The sequence below is a fragment of the Dromiciops gliroides genome, chromosome 2 (genome assembly GCF_019393635.1).
Source record: "Dromiciops gliroides isolate mDroGli1 chromosome 2, mDroGli1.pri, whole genome shotgun sequence".
Lineage (NCBI taxonomy): Eukaryota > Metazoa > Chordata > Mammalia > Microbiotheria > Microbiotheriidae > Dromiciops > Dromiciops gliroides.
This window is the reverse complement of record NC_057862.1, coordinates 694,094,738-694,122,693: the sequence shown is the minus strand read 5'-3', so window position 1 is coordinate 694,122,693 and position 27,956 is coordinate 694,094,738. Positions and strand designations below refer to the sequence as shown.

Sequence of the window (27,956 nt, the reverse complement as noted above, 5' to 3'; positions counted from 1 at the left end):
CTCTGGGGAGACCCCAAATCTCAGAGGCCTGTGACAGGCCAGCAAAGGGTCTCAAAAGCAAGCCAGGAGGATGAGGAAAAGGAGATGAGGCTTTTGGAAGGGGTGGCCCTCACATCAAACGTTCTGCCCGGCCCTGGAGGGCAGAAGGAGCAAAGGGGGTGAGGGTGGGGGGTTTTGGTTGAACAAACTAAGGAAAAACTTTCGATCCGAGGTGTCTCACTGAGGCAGGGGCTGCTCCAGCAGATAGTGGGGTCCCCTCGGGGCAGATATTCCAGAAAAGGGCTCTGGCCCATGCACATGGGCCGAGGCCCCCTCCCCAATCTCCCCTCCCTCCACTCGGGCTCTCTCTTCTCTCCCACACGGCCACATGCTCAGACAGAGCTGTCCCCACTGCCTGGCCTTCCTCTTCCTCCCTGGGGCCTGTCCTCAAAGCCTCTGGATTTCTTCGTCCGTGCCCCCTTGACCATCTCCTTAGTCTCTGTGTCCCCAGCGCCGAGCAGGCGCTGACTCATGGCCATGGACTGATGGATTCCCACTTGGGGTCCCTGATTCTGGGGCTGCTCTGGATTCCCACATCTACCCAGCTGGCTGCTCAAATACAAGGTCATCCTGTTTGGGAGCACTTATTAACCACTCACCCTGAATTGGGGGCTCGACTCTGTGACCCTCATTCGTACCTACTGGAAAGAGCCAGACCTGTCACTTTATAAGACTGGCTCTCCCCATCACTCAGCTCCATTTTTAGGTTAAGGAGAATGAAAACCGCCAGGTTAATAACTAAGGCCTGAGCTTTCGCTGGCTCATCATGCCAACACTGAAGGCTGGCCCCAGATACCCGACCAAGGAGAGGAAGAAAGGCCTAAGGCCCCGGGGGAGAGCTGACCCCCGTCCCCACCACTCTCCACTCCTGCCCAGCGTCTCCTCCCTGGCTCCAAAGGCAGAGGCCACGTACTCGGATGTGGTTCTTTCCCAGCCTCTCCCACAGCTTGTCCGTTTTGGGATTCACGGGAACAACCACGTGGTGCACGGTTTCAGGCACCGAATCCTCTCCTTTCAAATCAACCCAGGTAGGGAAATGCATGATCTTTTCCGAAAGCTTCTTGACATCAAAAGAGTGGAGGGTGGCCGAGCAGACGATGACCTGGAAGTATAAACGGCACGGCGAAGCGCCCCAGGTGAGCACCCCGACATCTACCCGGGCCAGTCGTCAATGTCTCGGAGGCCACGTCACCAGCACCATCAGAAGTGCTGGGAGACGCTGGAGCCGGTGGGGGAAGGACCAGCGTCCCAAAGGCCTTCTCTAAGTGAGCCTGCACGGAACTTCCTGCCCACCCACTGTCCGCCTTCATCTTCCCCCTCCCAGTAGCCTTCCTGACATCAGGGACGGGTTCCCAAAGCGGTCCCTCCCCAGTCACAAGCAGGGCTCACACACTAGTAGACCCAGGCAACCGAGAAAGGGCAGGAAACAGCCCCCGGGAGCTGGCCCCTGCTCCAGAATACAGAGACGTGTCCGCTTTGTACCTGAAGCCTTTTTCCGTCGGAAGTAATCTGAGGGATCTGACTGTGCATCCTATTGATGAAATCAGAATAGCCCTGGGAAAGGAGCCCATCCTGCAGGGAAAGAAGACGACAGCACCGTCTGGGCCCGGTGGAGGACCTCTGGAGTCCTCCCAGCACCACCCTCGGGGCGAGTCAGGAGGTGCCAAATTCTAGGCATTCCTTGGATTTCCCAAATGAGCAGATGACAAGATCTGACCAAGTCATAAATTCAACCTGAGAGATTCCCCACAACTAAAACCATCCTCCACCCCCTTCCCCAAAAAGGAACCAAAGACTAGAAGCTGGTTTTCCCAGAAGCCTCCCTGGCGCCCCCACCCCCACCCCACGGCATCAAGAACATTGGTGGGCTCCTACTCACGGCTTCATCCAGAACCAAGAACCTAATCTGGGACAAGTTGAGTTTCCCTGTGGACACCAAGTCATCGAGTCTTCCTGGAGTGCCGACCACTATATCCACCTGAAGGGCACAAGGAGAGGGGAAAATCAACAGACACACAGAAGAATCACTGAGGCCACTGCCCCACTCGCCCCAGACCCCGAGAACTCACCCCCTGCTCCAGGACAGAGAGCTGATCGCGGGCTGCCACACCACCGATGATCAGAAGCTCCCTGCGAGAAAGAACAAAGCAAAGATGTCGCCTGGCTCAGATCATGCTGGTTTTCCAAGGCCCCGGAGAACAAGAACACAGGCCTGGTCAGGGGTGCAGAGCAAACCACAAGTTGGGGCTACAGCGCACACACACACACACACACACACACAGTCTTCTCCTCCAGGAAGCCCTCCCTGATCTCTCACGCCCACATCTGAGATGGCTTTGCTCACAAACGAGCCTCACACAGGATCCATCAACACCTCTCACGTGCTTCAATAGCCTCTGGTGTGGGGGTGATACCGTCCGTGTCATGTTCCCTGATCAGGCTGTAGCGCCAAGGTGGACCCCAACGCTCCGCCACCAAAGGCTGCAAAGCCTTCAGACAAAGCCTGACCCTCTCCTTCCTACCGTCTCACACCCTGGGAGACTGAAAGGCTAAACAGCCTTCAAAGGTCAGGAGGCCCCGGTGCCATCCCAGAGCTCGGGCTCTCAGAACCAGCCAGGACAGTCACGTGACAAGAAGGCTCCCCACCCCCCCACCCGGCCTTCCAACTTCCTGTAATGGCTCACAAGCAGACCCGCGTCACAAACCGACGGAGAACATTCGCCACGCTGGTAAAGCCTCCTCTGTCCCCATGAAGGGGCAGGGCCCGCAGGCCATCACTCAGCCCAGGGAAGCTGACGGACCCCTGCCCCTGCAGCAGAGGCTCTCGCGCTAAGGAAGGAGGCAGCAGCTTCCTCCTTCCTACTGGGCCGGACGGAAGTTTCCCCTGCACGGAAACCAGATGCCGTCAGAGGCCAAAGGAAGAAAGCCCATGGAGCCGAGACGACCTTGGAGTGAGCGGCCGTGATCGCCCTCTGAAGGGCTGTGAACTCTGCCAGTAAGCTGGCACCAAGTCTTGTCAGTGCCCTACTCTGAAAAAGCTAGTGTCCTGCACTTGAAATGCCCCCTGGCAGAGAAGAGCCTACATGGTGGTTCTGGGACTGTCCACCAAGGCTGATGTCATCTGAGTCACCCCGACCCTCAGAGAGCCCCCGAGTCACCAGCGCTTCCCTTCACGCTCGCCCAGATCTAAGCCCCAGTCACAACGAGGAGACCCTGAAAGGCAGACTGAGAATGCTCCCCTGCACCTGCGGAGATGCCCGGAAGGCTCATTACCTCAGCTTCGGGTTATCCACGTATTTTTTAAACTGCTTGACGTTATTCAGAGTCTGTTCTGCCAACTCCCGGGACGGCTCCACAATGAGGGCTTTGGGGGCATTGGGAAGAAACTTTGTCTGCACTACCTGTGCACTTCCTGTAAGGAAAGAGATGACAGACACCCCTGACGTTAAGGGCTGGCAGAGCAGCGGGCAGGCCAGCTCCATCTCGGCTCATTTCAGAGGCCTCGCCGTCGTCCGTGTGTTTCTCAGAGGCCATGTTTACCCAAGGCATTCTCTTTTAGGGCAAGATCTGGGCCCAAAGGATAAGCCAAGCTTAAAATTTGGGGAAAAGCTTCCGTTTTGGGAAAGAATGACGTCCTCAGGGCAGCATTTAATTGGAAATAACTGGTATTTCCACTTAGGAAGACTAGCTAACCTTGCCCCACATGAATGCTCGCCTCATCAATGTTGCTTCACCAGAACCCTCATTAATACAATACAGGGGAGGGGGCAGCTAGGTGGTGCAGTGGATCAAGCACCAGCCCTGGATTCAGGAAGACCCGAGTTCAAATCTGGCCTCAGACACTTGACACATACTAGCTGTGTGACCTTGGGCAAGTCACTTAACCCCCACTGCCCCACAAAAAAAAAAAACAAAACCAAAAACAAGAATACAATATAGGGGAAGCTTGGGACAATCTCACAACCATAAAACAAATATCTAAACGAAGCACCTCCACTTCCAGGTGGAAAAGGTTGAATGGCAGGGGTCAAGCCCCTCAGCAAGGTCTGTGCCTGGCCAGGCTCTCCTCAATTTCCCCCTGAACAGAGGCTGAATCCTCTGTGGCAACCTTGTGCTAGCACTGAATCACTGGGGTTGGGAGAAGGTACTGGTAGCAGCTAGGGAGAGAACTGCAGAGGCCCGGGTCCAGCCTGGGATAGAGCCCCTGGACAGCAGACCTCCACCCGTGTGTGGGAGAGATGGAGAGGGGCAGATCTGCCTTGCCCAGCCCCTCCCCAGCCAAAAGAACCCCCAGGTTCCAGATCCGCTAGCAGTCCAAGACAGACACAAGAATCTACCACCGGCTAGGGATGTACCTCCCATTTATCAGACTGTTCCCAGGAAGCTAAGGATCCTCAGCCTCACCCAGTGTTTCCCCAGGACAGCTGTCCATGGCCGGCTTCCCCTCCAACACTGCCCTTTTCAAGACCCCCAAAAGAGCCAGCACAATACCTGTGTGTTGAGATTTCACAACATGGCCATCAGAAGCCTTGCAGAGCCCGACAAATCCGTCTTTGGGAGGAAATTTAAATTCTTCTTCACCAAAGTTAAATTTCAGTTCAGCGTTCTAAAAGAAAGAAAGGGAAGTCAGAACTGGGCAAAGAGCATCACGGGGGCATGAAAGTTTGCATGAAATGAGACTCAAGAGCGATTGTGACCAGAGGACAGTTTGTAATGAAACTTCTACCTTTAAGACACACGCAGCAAAGAATGCTTGGTTCTTCAGGTGAGCCGGTATTTCGAAAGCCAGGCCCAGATCTTTTCCTTTCAAGAGAAAGAAGAGGGCAGAGAAAAGAGCCAAATGTAGTGGAAGCGAATCCTCTGAAATCTCATTCTCCAGAAACCTCGAGGAACTCACCATTTTTAGAGAACTTGACCTGCCCTTTGTCAATATCCAGGTAACAGCCAATCGTATCGTGCATCGTGAATTCCTAAAATGGCAAGAATGAAAAAGCACAAATGGATTATTAATAGCAAACTCTACCATCGAAATACACTTTAGGGTTATCATCTCCAAAAACTTCTTTGCAATTTTTAATAACACAAATTAAGTTTATTGGGTCTTGAAGGGGACTAGCCCAACAAAAGTACCACTATAAGAGTGGCCTAATATTAAAAATGATACTCCAATATTTGAAATATTAAGATTTTTTAAAATCAAAACAATGTTTGACAGGAAGGAGACACATTTTCACAGGACTAATAAATGGCAAAATTACAAAACCAAAAATGCCACTACATAATTTTGGGGGGGCAATTTTGCAGTGGTTCTTAATCTACAACCAGATTTTTTTTTAAACAATAATGCATGTTTTATATCCCTTGTAGCATTTCTCTACATTTCTCTGATAAAAGTCTCCCATAAAGTAATGATAATAATAATAAAATGGCTAGCATTTATATCGATTTATGGTTTACACTCTACAAACATTATCTATGTGATCCTCATAAGAGCCCCGGTGATGAACCTGAGGCAGATAGAGGCTAAGGGACTTGCCCAGACAACCAGATGTTTCATGGAAAGACAGTAAAGAAATGGTCTTCCTTAAAACTCATATTCCTCAATTATTTCGGAGTGAACAGCAGCGGCACAAATGACGTTTCTGCAGGCAAGGGCTCACCTCTCCGTAATTGTCAAACTGCTTGTTATGAGATTTTTTCCCAGTCCCACCGAAGCCAAATCCAAACTTGTCGGTACCTGGGGGAAGAAACTCCTCTCGTCACACGGTGAAATGAGAAAACTCCAACTCTGTGTCCAGGTCGCTGCTCTCTGGACACACGGGAATGCCCGAGTGAAACTGCTTTCACTTTATTCACAATATTCTAGTTCTTCCCTAGCATCAGTCCTGACACTGCTCAACGCTGACAGGCCCCAACCTTTTCTTTGCCCTCCTCAAATGGGAAACCCGCCACGGAAGCAACCTCCTTTAAAAACAGCCAGAGCCATGCAGTTAATGACCCCTCAGAGATCTGGAAGCAGCGACTTCCCCACTGCTGTACATCTTCAGTCAGAAGGTGAACAACTGTTTTCTAGAAACGCTGTAGAGGCAATTCCTGGCTCAAGTGCAGAGTCTGTGGTTCTGTGCGCTTTATCTGCCCGAGCAATCCCAGTATGATGTTTTTAGAGTCACAAGGGACACTCTGGTCTGTACGGATAAAGAAATGGAGGCCCAGAGACTTGGGCCAGGCTGCACAGGGAGGGAGGGCAAGGGCCAAGGCTCAAACCCAGGTCTTTGAGCTGCAGTCCCCCACACCCTTCAGGCCATCTCATCTCATGGTGTGGGGGGTACAGACTTGGGATCAAACACAGGTTTTTAAGTCACAATTCAGAGTCCCACTTAGCCACCTACTAATTTCCTGCCTCTATCACCTCTCCAGCCTCCATGAACTTCCTCAAAGCTTTAGCTTCTTAAAAATTAGCGTGTAAAACTGCTAGCACACAAACGCTATGGTGAGGTCACAGAAACAGACAACCAGGAAAAAGCATTTCCAGGCAGACTCAGGAGAACATAAAAGGTCAAGGTCTTGCACATGGTGGGTCAAGGGAAAATTACACTTCTGTTAACATACAAGGAAGCTACAGTTTGGAATCATCACTTCTGCTGTCCTCCCAGTCATTTACAAATAAAAAGCGGCCTCCCGCCCATGGTGGCCCGAAAGCCGTGACACTGGGGCCACGCACCCAAATCCAGGGAAGCCTGGGAAGCTGACCATCCAACTCTGCACAGGCCTTGGTCGTGACAGGAGACTTCGTAGTAGTATTTGCCTATAAATACAAAGATTCTAGAGAAGATCATTCAGACATCACGCGATCAGAGAAATGGCTAATCCTAGCCCACACTTGACTTTAGGGACAAAGCGCTCTCCCTATCCGCCCCCCCCCCCCATCAAAGGCTCCTCCAAGCCCTTCTCTTGCCCCCCAGCTGTCTCTGTCTTCATCTCCCCACAGATGGGCACCATGCCCGCCAGACGGGGGGTGCTTAAGTGATGCCCATTGAGTGAACAAGTCTCTCCTGGTCTATGCTGTCACTGACCCCTCACTACCGCTCAGGAATGGTGCCTGGCGGGCACAGCCTGGCACCCAAGCACAGCTACCTTTCATCACTCCTTTAGTTGACCGACAGCCGTGCCATTCCTTCACTTCTCGGCTCTGGCAACAAAGACCGTCTGACCCGATTGCTAGAGGGAGGAGATAAAGAAAAGTATGTCAGGACTGCCCTGAGGGGAGGCACCCACAATACCAAGTAACTGAAGCATGGAAGCAGGTGGGCCCGACTGTGCCGGAGGGGCTGCGGAAGAGGGGGGGCCTTGCTCAGAAGGAAGCCCATCGGCCCACCTGCCTGGGGCCCAAGGAAGACCAGGGATGCCAACCATCCGATCACACTTAATCTGATGGGGCCACCCCTTGAACAGCCCTGACCCCAAAGAGGCCAGAAGGCGCTAAGGCCCGCTGTGCCAGGGCTCTGTGGCAGCAATCCTCACTGCTGGAGCACGAGTTGTCTGAGGGAGGGGCCTCCTTTTATAGAGGGTTCAGAACCTTCCTCTGTTTCCTATCAGCTCATCTCCTCAGTAGATGACCCATCATGACCTGCCCTCGGGACCCTCTGGTACGTTTGTGTCTCCTCCCATCTGACTGTCAGCTCCTCGAAGCCAGGAACGACCCTTCCTTCTCTTATTTGTAACCCCAGTGCTTGGTCCACAGGAGGTGCTTAATAAACGTTTACTGATTAGTGCCCACACTTGTTCCCTCTGAACACCACAGGCATGTCAAACTGTTTGCTGTGTGAAGGCACCTTTAGACAACAAAGCTCCCCCCCACCCTACAGTGCTGTGTCCACATGAAGCGCTCCCTGTGCTTGGGGCTGTAGAGGCTGAAGGACAGTGTCCAAGCTTCTCCACCAACCAGGAGACGTGGGGAGAGGGGGGTGGCCATGAACACAAATCCAAGTCTGCTGGTCCGTGGCTCTGGTGGAGGAGCTGCATCACAAAGCTCTGCCTAGCAAGCTCCATGCACACAGAGGCCTCATGGATCTCAGTTAACATCTGGGCCTCCCTGGAACAATTCTGCCTCCAATTTCTTCTTAAATGTCACTGAAGCCCTCGTGTCACCCTAGTGAAGAATCCCTGCAAAGCACACCGCGCTGCCGCTGCCTCGCTCTTCCCAAGGCTGTGGACCAGTGTGAATGACCTTCAGCTGCTCCCCCGCCCCCAATCGCAGCCCCTCCCTCGGTCCAGCACCACAAGGGGTGGTAAGAGCCACTCACCGAAAGCAGATCCTCGGTCATAGGGGTTCATTTGCCATTTGTTGAGAACTAAAGGAAGGAGAACCAAACACCACATCAGCACAAGAGACAACAGGTGTTTCTACACTGCCTACATTCCTACAAATGGGATGCATATGAGCAGGTCTCACTGGTCTGGGCCTTGGGGGGGGGGCGCTGATCTAAGCACCTCCTCCTTGGTTAAAGGGAGAACAAAGATGGAGACATTGGAGGTGTCAGGAGCAGGGCCGGGACAAGAGCCACCTCCCCTCCTTTGCCCCTCAGTACGTGACTACAACAGGCCCAGAACACATCATTGCCACCAAATTAATGGAAACAGCTCTTCCCCAGGGATGCGGCTGCCTCAGGGCTGAGCGACTTAGAACAAGTCACCTCACCTGAGGTCAGTCCCAATAGTCCTTCTTCTGGGTCTAAGCCTGTCATTGGGAAACCCCTCAGACAGCCTGGGACTCATTCCCAGCTCAGAGCCGAACTGTAAAAGGGAAACAAGCGCATCCTTACGTGCTTTAATGTACAAATGCTAGAACAGAGGGGCCTGAGTCTATACCTAAACAAGGCAGAGAGGTGGCCACACCACAGACACAACAGATACTCTGGAAACAAAATCAGTGCCACAAGGAGAAGAAGGGAAGCCACCACGTGAGGGATCAGCCTGATCGAATCTTTGTGTGTGCAACATCCGAGGAGGGTCTGACGTCCAAAACACACGAAGAGCTGTGGGACAGTATTTATAACCCCGATCCATTCCCCGGCAGATGGGAGGCCAAAGGATTAGGAATGAACAGCTTTAAAAAGATGAAATGCCAACTATGAACGACCGTGTGACGGAATGCTCCAAATCACCAATCGGAGGAAAGACAAATCAAAACGAGCCTCAGGTTTCTCGCAGACTCTTTGAATCGGCGAAGACAACAGACAACAGGCACAGTCGATGTGGGAAGGGGCGGCTGTGGAAAGCAAGGCCCCCAAACACACGCAGAGATGTGGTGCTGGGAAACGGCCCAACCCTTCCAAAGGAGCAATTGGAAAGACTGCTAACTTAGTGACTCGTGTCCCTCTCTTCTGACGCCGATGGCCCAGGCTAGGTCTATAACCTCCGGGGCGGGGCCGGGGGGGGGGGGGTCACAACCAACCACAAAACATTTCTAGTGGTGGTTTTTTGTGAGAGACACCACCCATCAATAAATACACTCTGGTATATGATGGTGAAAGAACATTACCGTGGGGGCAGCTAGGTGGCACAGTGGATAAAGCACCAGCCCTGGGGTCAGGAGGACCCGAGTTCAAATCCGGTCTCTGGCACTTGACACTTACTAGCTGTGTGACCCTGGGCAAGTCACTTAACCCTCATTGCCCCGCCCAAAACCAACCAAACAAACAGAGCAAAGAACGTTACTGCACCATACAAAATGCCAGAGGATGTGAAGAATGCAGGAAGACACAGGACAATGTAGCAGAAAGGATGCAAAGCGAAGTCATTCAGCAACAAGAAATCGTGCATGGTAATGATAATCAGGTAAATGCAAACAATAAAACCCAGCACTGAATGCTGTGTGATTATAATCACCAAGCCTGGCCCTCAAGAAGAGACAGGAAGATGTCTATGCTGCTCTCCCATCTTCACAAGCGAAAAAACCTTTTTCAAGTGACTCAAATGTTCTACCCCCTTGGGCCCAGAGACCCCACGGCCAGGCATGTGCCTCAACAAGGTGAAAGGCCTCATATACACCAAAAAATTTATAAGCCGCACTTTTTGTAGAAGAATAAAAACTGGAAACATAGTCGAGGCCTCTCTAACAGCCAATGGTGAAGGATGCATAAAGGCAACAGAATGTTCCTGTGCTCTAAGAAACGACAAACATGATAAATACAGAAAGAAGCCCAGAGAGACGTGACGACAGACCCGAGAAAGATGGTGACAGGAAGACCAACAAGGACAAAGGGATGCCGTGATCACAATGGCCAAGGCTGGCCCAAGCTGGGGAGTGTCAGCACTGAAGGCAGATGGGGTGAGGCTGGGAGATGGTGGCCCAGGCCGGGACCCTCGGGTTCAGGGGCCGACCTGCACTGGCGTTGAGCTGGGGGCTGGTGGTTAGGCCTGGGGTGGTAGAACCCCACTTGGATGGCACCAACTGATGCACTCTTAGTTCTGCTGAACTGCCTATTTTTGTCTGGAGAAGGGAAGAAAGGGCCGTATTTGGAGATGAAGGTGATGTAAAACAATCAATTGTTTAAAACGAAGAGGAGGTTCCCCCCCTACGGGACACACCTGGCAGCCTCCTCTTAAATGCTTTCAGGAGATGAGGCATTTACTGCTTCATGAGGCAACAAGGTTGTTATTCTTTTTTTTTTCCATTGGAGGGACGGAAGTAGGAGGAAGAGAAAAATGAATGCTGTTCACTGACGATAGATTAAAAAAAAGAACCTGCTTCACTCTTGGACGGCTCTCGGTGTCAGGAAGCTCTGCTTGATGTGGAGCTGAAATCAGCCCTCACGCTGCGGCTTCCTGGACACAGGTGTGATTTCTAAAGGCAGGCAGAGCGTGTGTCACCATCCTGGCCAAGAAGAGTCCTCTCACCCCCTGCCCAACAGCCGCTCCATGCACTTTGAGCTCCCTCATGCGGTTACCACCCCCTTCCTCTGGCCCTGCTCTGCGTCCACATCACTTGGCAGCCACAAGCTTATGAACATCCAGGTATTAGGATGCAGCACATCCCAGCAGACGCCTCATAGCTTCAGCTCATTTAGCAAACTGTGGCATTACAGAGCTGTGAACAATTCAGAATGAGGATGTGCCGATCGATAGCATCTCTTCGTCTATAATTTCTGCTTGTTATTATACTATTATACAAGAGAACAAGTGAGATACGGCATAAACCTAAATTATATCTGAAAAACCAGATGAGGCTGAGTTGCAAAGAGACCTTCAGAGATCTCCCAATGTCCCTCTCATCCCCAAGCAAAGACACTGGGAGCCAGGAGACATATGCTGACTTGCCCAAGGTCTCCTGGCCAATTGGTGTCTGAGCCAGAAGCAAGAGGTTTTCCTGGCTTCCTTCACCCTCCACTGTCTGACCAGAAGGAATGCACGAGATGCTGAATCAGAGAAACCAGGCGCCACACCCTGACATGTTACAAAAACTGGACATTCCCTTTGGATTGTCCATATTCTGTGCTGGGGGTCAAAAGGAGAGCATCCCCTTTAAGCCAGCATTGAGCTGAGTGCTCCCAGATGCTGCAAAAACATTAGTCTGATTCGGTGAAATCAAGCCTACAAAGTTTAGTTCTCCACCACCCACTATAATGTGGATCTCTTCTTAAACCTTTACCAAACTGCTGTTTATGAACAAACACCAGCAAAATATTTTACAAACACGCCCCAGAGTCCCTCAACTGTTTGTAAATTCCACAGGTTCATTTAGTTGGAAGGATGACCGTTCACAGATTCACTCACCTGCAGCCCCGGTTTTCATGGTGGTCTTGCCCTTCTTGCCCTCCTGCTGGTCCTTCAGGGTCTCATAAACTATCTGGATGACCGGGATACTGAAAGCCTGGAGGAGGCAGACACTCTGCTTACCAACACTGAGCCGCATGAGGGCTATCAACGTGCAGACCAACAGAGGGTGTACAAAAGGGACAGTGTCTTAAGACTACAACTGGCCTACGATGGTCAGCCAAACCAAAACGGAATGAAGGATGGAGGAGATGGACCTTCGAGGGACAGAGCCAACGCTAAGAGGCACACGGAAACGACGGACCTACGTCCTGCCCACGTGCACTTAATCACTCCTCCACCTCCCTCAGTCACACCCAAAGGTGGTCACCCCCGCCATCTCGCCATCGCGCCATCGCCCACAGTCACCAGTCCGTGCTCACACATTCCGAAATCTCTTCCTTGACCCTAACCTACTGGCTTCCCACCTCTCCCTCTGCCTCCCCTTAACAGTCCCACCCTTCATCTGCTCTTGGAACCACAACCCTGCCCTCTCCCGAGTGCTGTCCCAGGCCGTCTCCCCAGCTCTGGTCACACTCTCATTTCCCTACACAGACCCCGTAGTGAACCCTGTATTGTCCTCCCCCTATGGGCTCTTGCCGAGCTTTAGCCTTGAGATGGGACCACTCCCATCATCCATCGCCTTCACTCCAGCACACGCGCTGCTGAACATCTATCTAATGTGCCCCCTTCTCTCCTCTGACAGGGCCCCCACTCTGGTGCAGGCCCCCACCACCTCATGCCTGGACGGCTATCTCAGATCTCTCCCCAGTCCAACCACTAAGGTGGTTTTCCTAAAACGCAGGTCTGTGTCCAACCCTCCCCCCAAAATCTTCAATGGCTCCCTACTGCCCCAGGAGCAGATCCCCAAAGCCCTTCCTCACCTGTCTCTGCCCTTCCCCCCAAGATTTGCATATAGCCCCTAGATACCCTGGGATATGGTGGCCTGGCCTCCTAGCTGTTCCTGGAATAAGATAATCTGCCTCCTGATGGGGCCTCTTCACTGGCTGTGCCTGACGCCTAGAACCCTCCCCCTCTTCAGCTCCAGAGCTTCTTTTAAGGCCCCCCTCGAAGCCCCCCTTCTGGAGAAAGCCTTCCCCAACCTCTTAATTCTTATACCTGCCCTCAGTGGTCACTCCTTTGTGCTGTCTGCATTTTGTCTGCACCCGGCCGTCTGCCTGTGTCTGACTGTGAGCTCCTCCAGGATGGGGGGCGGGGGCATCTCTTCCCTCTCTCTCTATCTCCCGCCCCCCCCCCCCAGTGCCTGGCACATAGCAGGTGCTTAGCAAATGTTTATTGGTGAACTGAAGGCAACAAGTGACTTCTGCTTGTCAGACTTTATTGGTGTCAAATCCCGAGAAGTCAAAAGGGGTAAAGATACTGAACATTTATGTCAGGCACACTCCCCTCAAAGCAAATCTCTAAACGCCTCCCCTGGACACGCGCCGAGGCGGATTTGTTGTCCCCACAAATTCCACCCAGGGCTCAGTTCCAAAGGACTCTCATTTAGCCATTTCTGGCACGAACCACCTCCATCCCCTTGGTTAAGAGAATGAAGTTTGCAAACAGCCCATTTTGTTACTTACACCAGTCTTGCCACTTCCTGTCTCTGCGGCCTGCAAGAGAGAAATCGTTTATAGTTCAGAGTAGCGATTAATGCCCTTCAGCAAGCTAACATTGCTAGCACCCGCATTTCTCCATTAGCCCTGCTTCGTATGGACTGCTGGCTACTTTGACTTGGAAGTCATTCTTATTTCTGCACCTCCTAATCCCCAAACGGAGCCTGAGGAGGGACCTCCAGCTGGGGTCTCGGGAGGCACAGGGCAGCGAGGGCCCTGCCTCCCAGAGGCCACGGTGGTGTAGCTTTGATCTCAGTTCTCAAAGCCAGAGGTGGAGTGGTGGGGAGAGTGGGTGATCCCTTGGGAAGGGGCTGGGGAGCTGAGCACAGAGCAAGCGTGCTTCCCAGAGTCCCGCGGGGAGCGGCCTGGATTCTTGGTGAAAATAAAGCCGGTGAGCCAAGGGAAGAGAAGACAAGGGAAGGACAGACAAGAGGTTGGTCTGGCCCTGCTTGGCCCCAAAGAGACTGAGCAGTCGTGGGCAGAAGGCGGCGAAGCAGATCTGGGTGTGATGTAAGGAGTCATTCCCAAGTGGAGCAGCCGCCTTAGAAAGCGCCAGAACTCCCCAGTACGCCAGGTGACCCAAAGGGAGACGACTGACTGACTGTCACGTCCCTTCTAAGCCTGAGTTTCTCCGGGCAGAAATCGGCACTTCTCAGTTAACGTGCAGACCAGCAGGCTGGCCTGAGCGACAGGGAGGGGCGGTGTGGTGGCAAGCAAAAGGCCTGGGCCCAAAAGCGGCAGACACAGGACTGGCCAACAGGGCAAACGAGTGGGCACAGGGCAGTGACAGCAGAGGAGGCTCTAGCACCACACAGCGCCCTGGAGATCTGGCGGGCGAGGCGGTCCCCATCCCCCGGGAGGAGAGGAGGAGCATGTCTCAGGAGTCGGCTTCTCTTGGGGAGAACGAAGGGGCCCTCCAAAGGCCTGCAGTCACAGACGGGGGAAGGAAGGACCCCTGGGTGCCACTGGGATGGGTTCTGGCAGAAATCTCACTTCTAGCCCTAAAAGTAATTTTAGAAGAGTGCCACGTTCCCCATACCATAAGCACGTCGCCTCCTCCGAGGATCAGCGGGATGGACTCTGCCTGGATGTCAGTTGGGAGGCTGGAAAGAACCACACGCAGAAGAATCTTAGTGCAAAAGGGACTGAAAACCACACTCAATCCTGAGAGTGACTTAGTATAAACCACATTCATTTAAGCCACAGCCCCAAATTTAAACCATTTAAGCGGCCAATCTGGAAAGGTGCATTATTTGAAGTTACATAGTTCTAGGAGTCCCAAAGGGTCGTCATGCCGGGCTGGGAGTGGGGATAAGCTCCCCCCCTCTCTAAAATGCTCCCGCAGCGTGTGTCTCAAAGAGCCTCTGACAGCCGAAGCCCAACTCCCGGCCTTCTCGTGGCGGAACTGTTTGCACTAACAGGAGAAGGGGCGAAGGCGAGTGACTGGGGCCTGAAAACCAGTCGCTTCCGGCAGGTGGGGCTCGTCAGCCTTGGCAGGCAAGCCGCCTAGGGGAAGGAACCCTGATTTGAAACCTCCGCGCCTTGTGGCTCTACCCATATATGGGAAAGGCTTCGGGAGTTAAGCCCGAGGAAAAATCGGGAGTCCGAGTCCCTTAGGCAGTTGGATGTTGGATATCACATCCCTCCGGCAACTCCGGAGGCGGCTCTGGTGCCAAACTGCGTTGGCTCTGCCTCTCCTGTGGATCCACCAATGTCTCGGAGGCGGAAAACCTGCTGCGTGGGCAACAGCGTGTTTGCCAGTTGATCCGCCCAGGCCAGCGCCCTGCAGAGGACACTCCAGCTACTCCTCATGGGGTAGATACAACACGGGATGCAGCAGTTACTGGTTATAAGTCACTCAGGAGCTGTGGCTCCCATATCGGACTGCACAGCCACGCTGTGGCCTGTGGCCTGTGGCTCTTCACGGCACTGATCCATGGTCTTCCACGACTGGTGGAGAGGCCTACTACTACTACTACTGCTACTACTACAGTTCTAGGACCTTCAGAATGTAATGATTGGAATGGCGCCCCTGCTGGAGACTTACTGCAGAAGAGCTCCACCCATGAGGTGAAGGTCTCTGAGGGCAAGACCATATTTTTCTTTGGCATCAGGAAGTGACATTAGTGTGTGGGAGGAAGAAGGGGGAGCTTGGTGCTCTGACTTGCTCTCTTTCCTGTGGACTCTGGTGGAGAGCAGAGCTAGAAATGTGCTCTCCCTTTAATAAATAGAGGAATCTAGGCCTTTCTCTCTCTCTTTACCAAATTCTTATTCTCCTTAATGAATGCTTAAAAGCCTAACTCTTGCTAAAGCTTATAATTTATTGGCGACCACTCGTTAGATATTTTAGACAGACTAGCTAGAATTTTAACCTTAACAAGAAGGAAATGATCCCTGGTTTAAATAACCACAGCAAGGCTGCATTTCACTCAGGCAACAAATAAGACAGAGCAGATCAAAAAGTCATTAAAGGCCTTTAGAACAAGGACAAAACAGCCACTCACAGTTGCTGTTTAAGCTAAATATATACTCACAGCCAATCCATCTCCTCCACAGCTTGAGCAATCTCAGGCATGACACCCATTTCTGGAAAAATAAAAAATTAATTTGCTTAAAAGCCAATCTAACAAATGAAAATGAACTCATTCCCTCTTAAAATTCTATTTGAAACAGGGGCCTGGGGATAAGTGTTTTTACCCCATATGAATGAGTACAACAGAGCCACAAAGCCAGTCTCTGTCCACTATAGCAAGTAAGAATCTACATAGTGGGGCAGCTAGGTGGTTCAGTGGATAGAGCACCTGCCCTGGAGTCAGGAGGACCTGAGTTCAAATCCGGCCTCACCCACTTAACACTTACTAGCTGTGTGACCCTGGGTAAGTCACTTAACCCCAATTGCCTCACTAAAAACAAACAAACAAATAAGTAAATAAAAGAATCTACATAGGAGGGAATTACATGTGGTTCGGTGTTCCTCAGTCCATCCACATGAACAGCCTCAGCTGCATGCAGAGAGGGAATGAAAGAATTCAGACAGCTGAGAGGAAGGATGGAGGAAAGGATGTTGGGAAATCTATGTGGGCTGTTAGACGTGGGTGCGGGATGCAGAGGTTCTAAGGGTGGACAGGCTGGGAATGGGGATCGTGCAGCCAGGAAGGATTGCAATATGAAAGCAAGAGACATCAATAAAACACGTGCTTAAAATACATAGTTGGTGTGGATAAAGAAAGCAGCCCGGCACTGTTTTTTTGCAACGGTAAACCAAGTACACAGAGAAATCTTTCCCTGTGGTCCAGTGAGAAGGGTCCTCATTTTGGAGTCTGAGGGCTAAGGCCCAACAGCCAGTTCTGCCCCTCAGAGTCTAGGTGACCTTAGGTAAATCATTGTGCTGGGTCTTTTCCATAAGACATGGGATTTGGAAAACAGGACTCCCACTGTCCCCTCCTCCAGTCTCCAATCTCTCTGATCCTTGTTCCCTAAATCTAAACTCACCACCTTATTATCTCTTCTAGAATGTAAACTTCTAGATAAAAGGGTTACTCCCACTACTAAGTAAAACCAAAATGTTGCAAATTATGCCTCTTGGCAAAGTACGGGTCCTTCCAAATGTTTTCCAAAGCAAGCTCCCTCCAGACAAGGTGACAAAGCCCTCCTCTCGGTACCACAGGGCTGTCACATTGTCTTTGAACCCATCTCCAAAATGCTCTAAGAATGGGAGAACCAGCCCATACCCATCCAACTTCCACTGGCCTCCAGCTTCCAGGCTTCTCTTTCAATCCACCTTCTCAATTCACCCCATCGGAGAGTGCTCCAGCTTTACCATTTACTGAGCTTTTTTTCTCCATTGCTGCTAAGCTATTTCACTTCCAAAATCCTGTCTTATATTTCCCAGCTCCTGCCAATCTGGAAGCGTTTGGCTGCTTCTGACAACTCTGCTCCTCCTCTGGTGATGGCTCACTTTCCTCCCCTTCCCCTTATCTTGTCACAAGAGAAATCTGTACAGGAGAAACTCGAGTAGAAGGAAAGACAAAGAGCCAGAAGCCAAAAAGCTTCAGGCTGGGGGTGCTTAACTTGCTTGTGTGTCTGGGACCCCTCTGGCAATCTGAAGAAGCCCACAAATCCTTCTCACCAAATGTTTTTAAATGCATGCAACATATAGGATTACAAAAACAAACAAACAAAATAATTATAAGGAAATCCTGGGGTTAATTATTTTTAAAAACCAAGACCACAGCCCCAGGTTAAGAGCACAAGCCTACAGCTAGCTTCTAAATTCTAACTCTATCCTTCAAGAAGACTAAGTGTTTTTTAAAAGACTTTTGCTAAATGGATCTACTGGCACGTTCATTCAGTCAGGAGCAGAAAAATGCAGCATCTGTAAGAAAACATGCCTTTTTCCAAAAGCTATTCATTTGGATAAGCAGTGAGATGACAGAAGACCCTGTTGATCGAGTGCTTTTAAAAGTGTTTTCCTCCCAATATTGCCAACATGCAGGTAATAACAGTAAAAAGAGCTATTTATAGTTCACAAAGTGAATTCCTCACAACACCCCAAGAGAGAGGGGACATATCCCCTTTTCCCCTGGGAAACAGGCTTGCAAGTGGGGAGTGACTTGTGGAGGATTGACACAATCACGTTATGGAGGGCTTCCTTTAAGAGAGGCAAAGGCCACCAGGGTATAGATGGGTCATCTCCCACTTGGAGGAGACAGAAAGTGATGTGGGATGGAATTAGGGTCAGATTGATCCCGAGTCGTCCCAAAAAAATGGCAAGACTCGGTGACTCAGTTTCTCAAGTTTTATTGCAATACTGTGAGTGATCACAGGGAGAGAACCAGAAAAATGGAAAGGTGTCTCTCGAATAGGGAAAGAAAAGATAGTTGTATTTATAGTATGGATTAATTATCAGGTACAGGGGTGGGTCTATCCCAATTTGGAGTTCCTGGGGACTTAAATCAACCCCGGAGTCGGGTACCTTTTTCTGTGGAGGTGTGTTTTGGGGGCTTCCGCATCATAAGGTGAATCTGGGGACAAATTTGGCCTTTTCTGCACATCTCTTTTGGATTCCCTTGCTTAGTTTCAAAACATCTTCATTTATCACTTATTTCCAGTCTGAATTTCTATAGCCTGCCAAACGTATCATTGTTCTAGTTAAGGTCTCTCTGACCTGCCTCTTTATGTGTCTGTTATGGGTGGTGATGAATGTGGGTAAGAGAACCTAGGCCCTGACTCGTTTCCCATATCTCAAGTCATCCATTAACTGGAGCGGCTCCCCGAATTAGAGCTTGGGTCTTAGGTCTTTGTTGCCCCTTCTTTCGCCTCCTACATCACAAGGACGAGGTCAGGAAGGCCAGCAGCTTTCCACGCCCCCCCCCCAACCCCTCCGGGGCTTGAGTTCCCACACCCGTGACCTCTGCCCTTTCAGCCAATGTCAGACTGGAGCCCATAGGACAATTCCCAGCCCCGGCTCTTGCCCAGGAGGTGGAGGAAGGAAAGCGCCACGTGCCGCCTTCCCACGCGCACTTTCGGGGGAACAGCCACGGAGGTTTGCCCAGTCTGTGCCCCGAGGCAGGACGCCCCCTCCTCAATGGGGTGGGGCTTTGGGGCGGCCCCAGAGCTCCCCATCTCTGGCCGGGGGAGGGATCGGAACCGCCCGCCCCAGTTGGATCGAGCATCTCCTCGGGGTTGGGGCTGACAGCGGGCGTTCACAGAGCGCAGGGCTCCACGTGCTTCGGCTCCTACATCTAGGGAAACTGAGGCCCGGGGCGCCGGGCGGCCCGAACGACAGGTCAGGCGGGGCGCCCCGGCAAGCGCGAGCGCAGCGTGTCCCGCAGGGCGGCCCTGCGGGCCGGGTCACTAGGAGGTCGGGGGTCAGGACGGGGTCTCGAGCCCGGGACCAGCCGGGAAGCGACGTCACGCTCCCCGAGGCCCCGCCCCTTCCCGGCAGGCGGCGCGAGGATAGGCTAAGACTGGCCGAGTAGAAGTCTCCGAGCGGACAGAGGAGGGGCGCGTGCGCAGAAGGGGCGGGAGGCGCGTGCGCAGATGGACTAGGGGCGCAAGCACCAGTGGGGGAGGGGCGGGGTGACTGGGGAGCCGGGGGACGGAGCGGGGCTGGGATGAGGGGACGCTCGGCCCCGGGAGTGGCCGAGAGAGGGAAGGATGAGGGGAAAAGCCCGGCGCGGGCCGGAGCCGGACCCAAGCCTCGAGGGCTCACCCTCCCCGGCGTGCCCGCCACCTCGCGAGGGCCAGCCTGCCCTCCTTCCGCCCCAACGGCCCGCCGTCCGCTCCCTCGACCCCCACGTACGCACCTGAGAAGGCCGCCATCTTAGCGCTGTCCGCTCCGAGAGCCCTCGCCCGGCCTTAGTACGCCTGCGCGCCGCGAGGGCGGGCCGTCCGTGGACACCAGGCCCACTGCGCCTGCGCGGCTCTCAGGGAGGGCGGGGTGTCGCGGCCGCTTGGCCTGGGTCTCCGCTGGGCTGGTGGCGCGTGTGGGGCGGGACCGCGGGAAGGCGCGGGTTCGAATTCCGCCGCGGACATTCGCGTGACCGCTTAGCTGCCCGTTTTGGCCCGCGAGCCCTGGGCAGTCCTGAGGTCCAGAGTGGTGGCCCCACTTCCCTTAAAGAGCCCCAGCTCTCGGCCCTGCCGCCTCCGGGGGTGGCCGTGAGGACGCCGCTGCAGAGCGATCAACCACCCCGGGGCTGGGGGCTCTGAGAGCCCTGGCCCCGCCCACCTACTGTGTGCCGAGCCCCCCTGCCCCCTATATAAGCTCTTTGTATTTGCACGACTGGCATATAGTCAGCGCCTAAGCAATGCGTCTTTGCTGAGCCCGGGGATACACGTGCACTGGATGAAACTGACCCATCCCCCAGGATGCTGCTCTTCCAACGGGAGGCTTTTATGGGGGGTCCTGCAGCTGAATGTGGGGTGGGGGTCGTGGAAAAAATTGGCAACAGTTAAAGGTTATGTAAACCTATGGGGGAAAAGGGATCATGAGTGGGAAATGTTTAAGAAGCCCTGATGTAGGCCTGGGGCTAACCTCAGGGCAAGGAAGACCTGGTCCCTGCTCCTGGCTTGGATACCAAGGGGTGGTATGACCCTGGGCAAGTCACTTAACCCCTCAATGCTCCTGAGCAATTCCGGCTGTTATAAAGCAAGTTAGGCTGTGAGTTATGTTATGGGAAAATCAGAGTGGGAGTTTGGGAAAGAGATAGGGGTTCTTTAGGAATTCTTTAAAGAATTACACTCTCTTACACAAAAAACAAGTAGAATAAAATAATAGTTTATTTAAGGGCTGGGGAGAGGAAACCAAGAGAGAAATCCTTGGACGACTTCTCATGGGGAGAAGGCATGGCACAGAGCATAGCTCTGAGATACCAATCTCCCTGAGCAGGAGATAGGCAGATACTTTTATAGAGGACTGATGGTGGTCCAATGAGGTGATCCTCTGACTACAGAAAGTTCCCTTATTGGGGGAGGACCATCCCCCACTGGTGGTGGCTCGGGGAGTTGGGTGAGCAGTGGCTGAGAGTCTCTCAAGCCATCTCTGTCCTCATGCCACAAAGGCAGCAGCCACACCCAATCTTATCTCCCCACTGGAATGAAGGGTGGTGGTCCTGGGGCTAGCTCAGACCCCATCTGGTGCCACTTATCTCTTTAGATGTGTCTGTCCTTTGGTTTAGTTTCTCAAGGAGAAGGTTCTTTGATGTACCCCAGAGAACTTCTGGGATATCCAGGGGCCCATAACAGTTAAAGAGTAACAAATTAATGAACTTCCTGGAGAGACCAGGAAGGAGGGAGAAAAGGAAAGGAAGAAGGTGGGAGAAGGAAGGAGCAAGCCCCAAGAAAACAAAGCTGCGGCGTCCCCGGTGTCCCGCGGGACCCTGGTAAGAGCCGCTCCTGGCCCAGCTACCACATGGCAAAACTTGGTCCGACTCTGCCCTCCTTTGTTCCCTGTCTAGTGAGGTGGCCCCGGCCCAGGCCCTCACCCCTTCCATCATTTACTTCTCATCAATATCTCCTTGTTTGGTTAGAGACCCAGATGTGGAGTCGAGAACCCAATTTAAATCCTGCCTCTGACGGTTACTTTCTCTGTGACTCAGGCAAGTCACTAACACTGCAGCCCAGTTTCTACATGGGTGAAACGGGCATAATGATAGCATCTACCTCCCAGGGTTATCCCAAAGTCGAAATGAGGGCATTTGTAAAGTTCTTCGCAAACCAATCACCATATAAATACTCTTCGCCCTACCATTCATTCAAACTATTTTTCTCTTCTCCCAGATTCCTGGGATTGTCCAGCCGGTGGCATACACTTGCTTACCTTTTCCACTTCTCAATCCCTTGCCACCTAGTTTTGCCCCCACCATTCAATTAAAACTGTTCTCTCAATGTTACACAACCTCATCTGGGCCCTCACTACTGCCCGGCGATCCCCTACCTCCTTCATCAACTCCCTCTCCCAGTCTTTACATTGGCATTTCAAAACCTCATCTCCCCCCAAACCTTCCATGGCTTCCTCTCCTTCCTCTCTCAGCTGAGAACCCTAATCATGTTTTACAGAAAGAAATTGAGGTCATTTGCCAGCAGCACACTCTTCTCGCCTCTTCCTCATCTTCTGCCCCTCTCTCCTCCCTCACCCCTGTCTCACATGAAGAGATGACCTCACTTCTGAACAAGGCTAACACTTCTCTCTACCTTTTCAAGTGATCCCGCCCCATATAATCTCTGCTAACAGATTGTCCTCCCTGCCATTCTCTCTTCATCTCCCATGGCTCATTTCCTGCTGCCTACAAGCATACCCGTTTCCCCCCTCCTCAAAAGCCACCATCTACACTAGGGGTCTCCATTTTCTCCCCTCTCATGTCTCTTAACCCCTTATACTCTGGCTTCCAACCATATCATTTCACCAAACCCGAGCTCTCTAAATTTAGCCAATGATGTTTTAGTTGCTAAACCCTGTGGCTTTTTCTCCTTGACCTCTCTGCAGTCCCAACTGTGACCCTATCTCTACAGGAAGCTTTCCCCAATCCTCTTAATTCAAGCATCTTCCCTCTCAATTATTTCCTATTTATCTTGTGTTGAGTTTGCTTTGTATGGATTTGTTTACTTGTTGTCTCCATTAGATTGTAAGCACCCTGAGGGCAGTGACATGCCTCTTTATATCCTGGGTGCTGAGCTTGAGAGTTGGGCCCAGAAAAGGCACTTAATAATTCAATCGATTGATTGATTTCTTAACAGCTCAGTCTATTAGCCTTTTCTCAACTTCTGCAGCTTTTGACCCAGTGGGCCACCTCTTCTTGGAGCCATCCCTTCCTCTTATTCCTAGAGCATTTGTCTCCTCCATTTCTTAGCATTCCTTTTCAATCTCTTTTACTGGATTTATCCTCCTCATCCTTCCACTAAGTGTGGGGTTTTCCGTAATTCTGTCCTGGGTTTTCTGCTATTCTTTCTCCAAACTCTTTTCCCTTAGGAATGATAGCATCAGATCTCATAGCTTGAGTGGTGATTCTTTATGCAGATGAGTTCATGTTCATTCTTTCCACGATGATATCACTTCCTCTGCCATCCCCTTTTTTTCTGCTGTCAGTCTTTCCCAGCATCAGGGTCTTTTCCAAGAAGTCGCATCTTCTCATTATGTGGCCAAAGTATTTAAGCTTTAGTGTCAGTATCAGACTTTCCAATGAATTAATTTTAGTACTGTCTGGTTTGATCTTGTTGCTGTCCAAGGGACTCTCAAAAGTCTTCTTCAGCATCCCAATTCCAAAGTATCGATTGTGTGGCGCTTGGCTTTCCTTATAGTCCAGCTCTCAGCCACACAGTGCTCCTGGAAAAACCATAGCTTTTACTACACATACCTTTGCTGGCAAGGTGATGTCTCTGCTTTTTAGTCGGCTCTCCAGATTTGACGGAGCTTTCCTCTCAAAGGGGAAGCTTCTTTTCATTTCATGACTGCAGTCACTGTCTGCATTGAGCCCAAGAATGTAAAATATGATACTGCTTTCACTTCCCCCCACTATTTACCAGGAAGTGATGGGATCAGTTGCTATATTCTTAGTTTGCTGCTAAGCTTCAAGCCAGCTTTGACACTCTCCTCTTTTACACTCATCAAGAAGTTTCTCAATTCATCTTCCCCTTTTGCCATCAGAGTGGTACGGTCTATATATCTGAGGTAGTTGGTGTTTCTCCCGACAGCCTTAATTCTGGCTTTTGATTCATCCTGCCTGGTGTTTTGCATGATGCACTCTGCAGATATTAAATAAATAATGTGATGTTCCTTTTCCAACCTTAAATAAATTCCTTGTTCCACGTTCAGTTCTAATTGTTTCTTGGCCTGCATGTCGGTTCCTCAGGAGACAAGCTGATCAGTCCTCCCATCTCTGAGGACCTGCCACACTTCCTGTGATCCTCCCAGTCAAAGGCTGTGGCATTGTCAGTGAAACAGAAGTAGAAGTTTCTCTGGACCTCCCTTGCTTTCTCATAATCCAGCAGATGCTGGCAGGTTGGTCTCTGGTTCTTCAGCCTCTCAGAAGCAGTGGGCTCTCCTGGTAACTCTTGGTTCTCCTGTTGCTGATGCCCAGCTCGCAGAATCTGAAGCATAACCTTGCTGGCGTGTGAAATGAGCGCAAGTGTTCAGTAATCTGAACATTCTTTGGCAATGCCCTTCTTCAGGATTGGCACATAAACTGATCTCTTCCAATCCAGTGGCCATTGTCGAGTTTTCCAAATTTTCTGGCATATTGAGTGCAGCATCTTTTTTTTTAAGCTCGTCATCTTTTAGGGTTTTAACTAACTCAGCTCCTCCACTAGTCTTATTGTTAGCAATGTCTTCTAAGGCCCATTTGACTTCATTTTCCAGTAACCATACCATCAGTGATCTTTCTTATATAGTTCTTCTCTGTATTCTCACCACCTCTTCTAAATCTCTTGTACTTCAGGTTTTTTTTTAAATCATAAAAGTATTTTATTATTTTCCAGTTACATGTAAAGATAGTTTTCAACATTTCTTTTGTTTTTTTTTTTTTTGGCAGGGCAATGAGGGTTAAGTGACTTGCCCAGTTTCACACAGCTAATTAAGTGTCAAGTGTCTGAGGCTGGATTTGAACTCAGGTACTCCTGAATCCAGGGCCGGTGCTTTATCCACTATGCCATCTAGCTGCCCCTCAACATTTCTTTTCATAGAATTTTTAGTTCCAAATTTTTTCCCTCCCTCTCTTCCCTCTCCCCAAGACAGAAAGCAATCTGTTATAGGTTATATATGTACAATCACATTAAACATTTCCGCGTTAGTCATGTTGTGAAAGAAGAATCAGAACAAAAGAGAAAAACATCAAAAAAGAAAAAAAAACAAAATTAGAAACAGTATGGTTCAATCTGCTTTCAGAATCCACAATTCTTTTTTCTGGGTATGGAGAATATTTTCTATCATGAGTTCTTTGGAACTGTCTTGGGTCATTGCACTGCTGAGAAGAGCCAAGTCTATCACAGATGATCATCACACAATGTTGCTGTTACTGTGTACAATGTTTTCCTGGTTCTGCTCACTTCACTCAGCATCAGTCCATTTAAATCCTTCCAGGTTTTTCTGAAATCCGGATGCTCATCATTTCTTATAGCACAATAGTATTCCATTACATTCATATACCACAACTTGTTCAGCCATTCTCCAAAAGATAGGCATTCTCTCAATTTCCAATTCTTTGCCACCACAAAGAGAGCTGCTATAAATATTTTTGTACATGTGGGTCCTTTTCCCTTTTCTATGATCTCTTTGGGATACAGTGGTAATGGCAGTGGTGTTGCTGGGTCAAAGGTTATGCACAGTGTTATATCCCTTTGGACATAGTTCCAACTTGCTCTCCAGAATGGTTGAATCAGTTCACAATTCTACCAACAATGCATTAGTGTTCCAATTTTTCCACAGTTTCTCCAACATTTATTATTTTCCTTTTTTGTCATATTAGCTGATCTGATAGGTGCGAGGTGGTACTTTGGAGTTGTTTTAATTTGCATTTTTCTAATCAGTAGTCATTTAGAGCATTTTTTCATATGGCAATGGGGTAGCTTTGATTTCTTCATCTGAAAACTGCCTGTTCATATCCTTTGACTATTTCTCAATTCGGGAATGACTTGCATTCTTATAAATTTGATTTAGTTCCCTATATATTTTAGAAATGAGGCCTTTATCAGAAATACTGACTATAAAAAGTGTTTCCTAGCTTTCTGCCTCCCTTCTAATTTTGGCTGCATTGCTTCTGTTTGTACAAAACCTTTTTAATTTAATGTAATCAAAATCATCCAATTTGCATTTCATGATATTCTCTATCTCTTGTTTGGTCATAAACTGTTCTCCTTTCCATAAATCTGAGAAGCAAACTATTCCTTCTTCCTCTCCTAATTTACCTATGGTCTCATCCTTTATGTCTAAATTATGTACCCATTTGGACCTTATTTTTGTATAAGGTCTGTGCCTAGTTTCTGCCATACTATCTTCCCGTTTTCCCAGCAGTTTTTGTCAAATACTGAGTTCCTATACCAGAAGCTGGATTCTTTGGGTTTATCAAACTCTACTTCTGTTAAGTCCAAACATTTTTGTCTTTTATCATGCCCATTTTTGCTTAATACATTCCCTCAATATTTCTAATTTTCTTGAAGAGATCTCTGTTTCTTCACATCACTCATTTAAGAAAACCTCATTCTCTCCTTGCTATTCTCTGGAATCCTGCATTCAGTTGGATATGCCCTTCTTTCCCTTTCTCTTTTCCCTTTCCCTTTCCTTCTTTCCCCAGCTATTGATAAAGCTTCATCAGGATTGAAGCCCTTTTTCTTTCTTGCTCTTCTTTTTCTTTGGAATGTTGTTGTTGTTGCTGCTGCTACTGCCTTTCAATTTGTTCAATTTGTCTGAATTTTGCAATAAGAAGCTCATGATCTGAGTCGCAGACAGCTCCAGATCTTGTTTCAACTGATTGGATAGAGCTTCTCCATCTTTGACTGAAAAGTACATAATTAATCTGATTTTGCTGTGGACCATTGGGGATGTCCATGTATAAAGTTGCCTTTTGGGTTGTTAAAAAAGTGTTTGCTTTGACCAGTGTGTTATCTTGACAAAACTCTGTCAGTCTCTTCATTTTATGCTCCAAGGACAAATGTGCATATTTTTCCTACTTTCTTATGACTTCCTACTTTAGCATTTCAATCCCTTGTGATGAATGTGGCATCTTTTTTTGGTGTTACTTCTGGAAGATGTTGTAAGTCTTCATAGAACAGATTAATTGACCTCTTGGGCACCAGTGGTTGGAGCACAGACTAGTAGCACTGTGGTGTTGCCCAGTTTGTCTTAGATCCAAGCAGATATCATTTGGTCATTTCTGAGATCATCCTTTAGGACTGCCCACTTAACCTTAACCTTTTCATCCACTATGAAGGCAGTTCCATTTCTTCTATAGCATTCTTGCCCACAGTAGTGTACATAGTGATCACTTGGATTGAATTCACCCATTCCCTTCCATTTAAATTCACTGATGCCCAAGATGTTGGTGTTTAATCTCTCCTCTCCTGCTGACCTTGGATCTTACGATTCTAGGTTCCCGTGCAGTAGTGATCTTTACGTGGCTGGATTTTCTTTTTGTCACCAGCCACATCTGCGGCAGAGCTTCCTTTTGGTGTACTTCATGTTGGGAGCTCCTCGTAAGTGACCTCCACTCTTCCCCAGTTGTGTGTGGGATGTCTTCTGACCTGAGGGGCTCATCTCCCATTGTCATCTCTTTTATCACTTTAGTAATAAAGATCCTGGAGTGGATCACCTTCTGTCAGGACTCTCCATTGTGACACTTCCCTCCTGGGTGACCCTGCCCATCACAGCTCTGAATTCCACTGAACTTCACAAGCCCCTTTACCACAATAAAGCAATAGCTATCTGTATCTCTCTCTCTCTCTGTGTCTCTCTCAATCTCTTTGTCTTTCTGTCTCTCTCTGTGTCTGCATGTGTCTGTCTTTGTTTCTCTGTCTCTTTCTCACTCAGACTCCAGTGGCAGAGCAAGCGCCTTGCCTTTGCTTTCCCATATTCCTGTGAGTCTTTTGAATGATGCAGACACTGGAAAAAGGCTCACACCCGCAAGGCTGTTTTCCTTGTCTGAGGAACCTAGACTTGTCCATAGCCCTGTTAAGTTGGAGACCCAGGCAGGTCCCGGAGGTGGGAGTGGAAATCCCTGCACTGTTCTGGGGATCCAAGGCCTTAAGCCTAGTTCTAAGGATGGGAACCATCCGGGAAGGGGGGAAGATGCAGGGACTGCTCTGCCGCATTTTCTGGGAAGTGACCTGGTGATGGGCCTGCGGTTCATTTGCTGCATTTCTTTGAGTGCTTGTCCACAAGGTGGAGCCCTTTTAGCTCCTTGTAGAGACACCAGATACAAGCTGAGGTTCCCCGAGGAAGCCAAAGGAAAATGAGCTAAATAGCGAATTCTAGGAGAAGCTCCCCGCCCCCACACT

General features: G+C 50.2%; 1 protein-coding gene and 1 pseudogene across 1 annotated transcript in view; both read right to left on the bottom strand.

Annotated features, from left to right (window-relative positions):
* DDX1 (DEAD-box helicase 1) overlaps positions 1-19,888 on the bottom strand; it is a 28,732-nt gene extending 8,844 nt beyond the window's left edge. Inside the window, exons 1-17 of the mRNA XM_043987953.1 lie at positions 19,781-19,888; positions 16,007-16,058; positions 14,512-14,575; positions 13,440-13,469; positions 11,815-11,911; positions 8,343-8,390; positions 7,174-7,257; positions 6,761-6,844; positions 5,700-5,776; positions 4,937-5,009; positions 4,766-4,842; positions 4,531-4,645; positions 3,313-3,451; positions 2,109-2,169; positions 1,919-2,017; positions 1,522-1,611; positions 953-1,141 (exon numbers count right to left, since the gene is read on the bottom strand). Coding sequence (XP_043843888.1) covers positions 953-1,141; positions 1,522-1,611; positions 1,919-2,017; positions 2,109-2,169; positions 3,313-3,451; positions 4,531-4,645; positions 4,766-4,842; positions 4,937-5,009; positions 5,700-5,776; positions 6,761-6,844; positions 7,174-7,257; positions 8,343-8,390; positions 11,815-11,911; positions 13,440-13,469; positions 14,512-14,575; positions 16,007-16,058; positions 19,781-19,796 — 1,395 coding nt within the window. The 5' untranslated portion in view covers positions 19,797-19,888. The remainder of the gene's footprint in view (positions 1-952; positions 1,142-1,521; positions 1,612-1,918; positions 2,018-2,108; positions 2,170-3,312; positions 3,452-4,530; positions 4,646-4,765; positions 4,843-4,936; positions 5,010-5,699; positions 5,777-6,760; positions 6,845-7,173; positions 7,258-8,342; positions 8,391-11,814; positions 11,912-13,439; positions 13,470-14,511; positions 14,576-16,006; positions 16,059-19,780) is intronic.
* LOC122739656 lies at positions 19,798-26,143 on the bottom strand (annotated as a pseudogene).
* Positions 26,144-27,956: the final 1,813 nt, after the last annotated feature.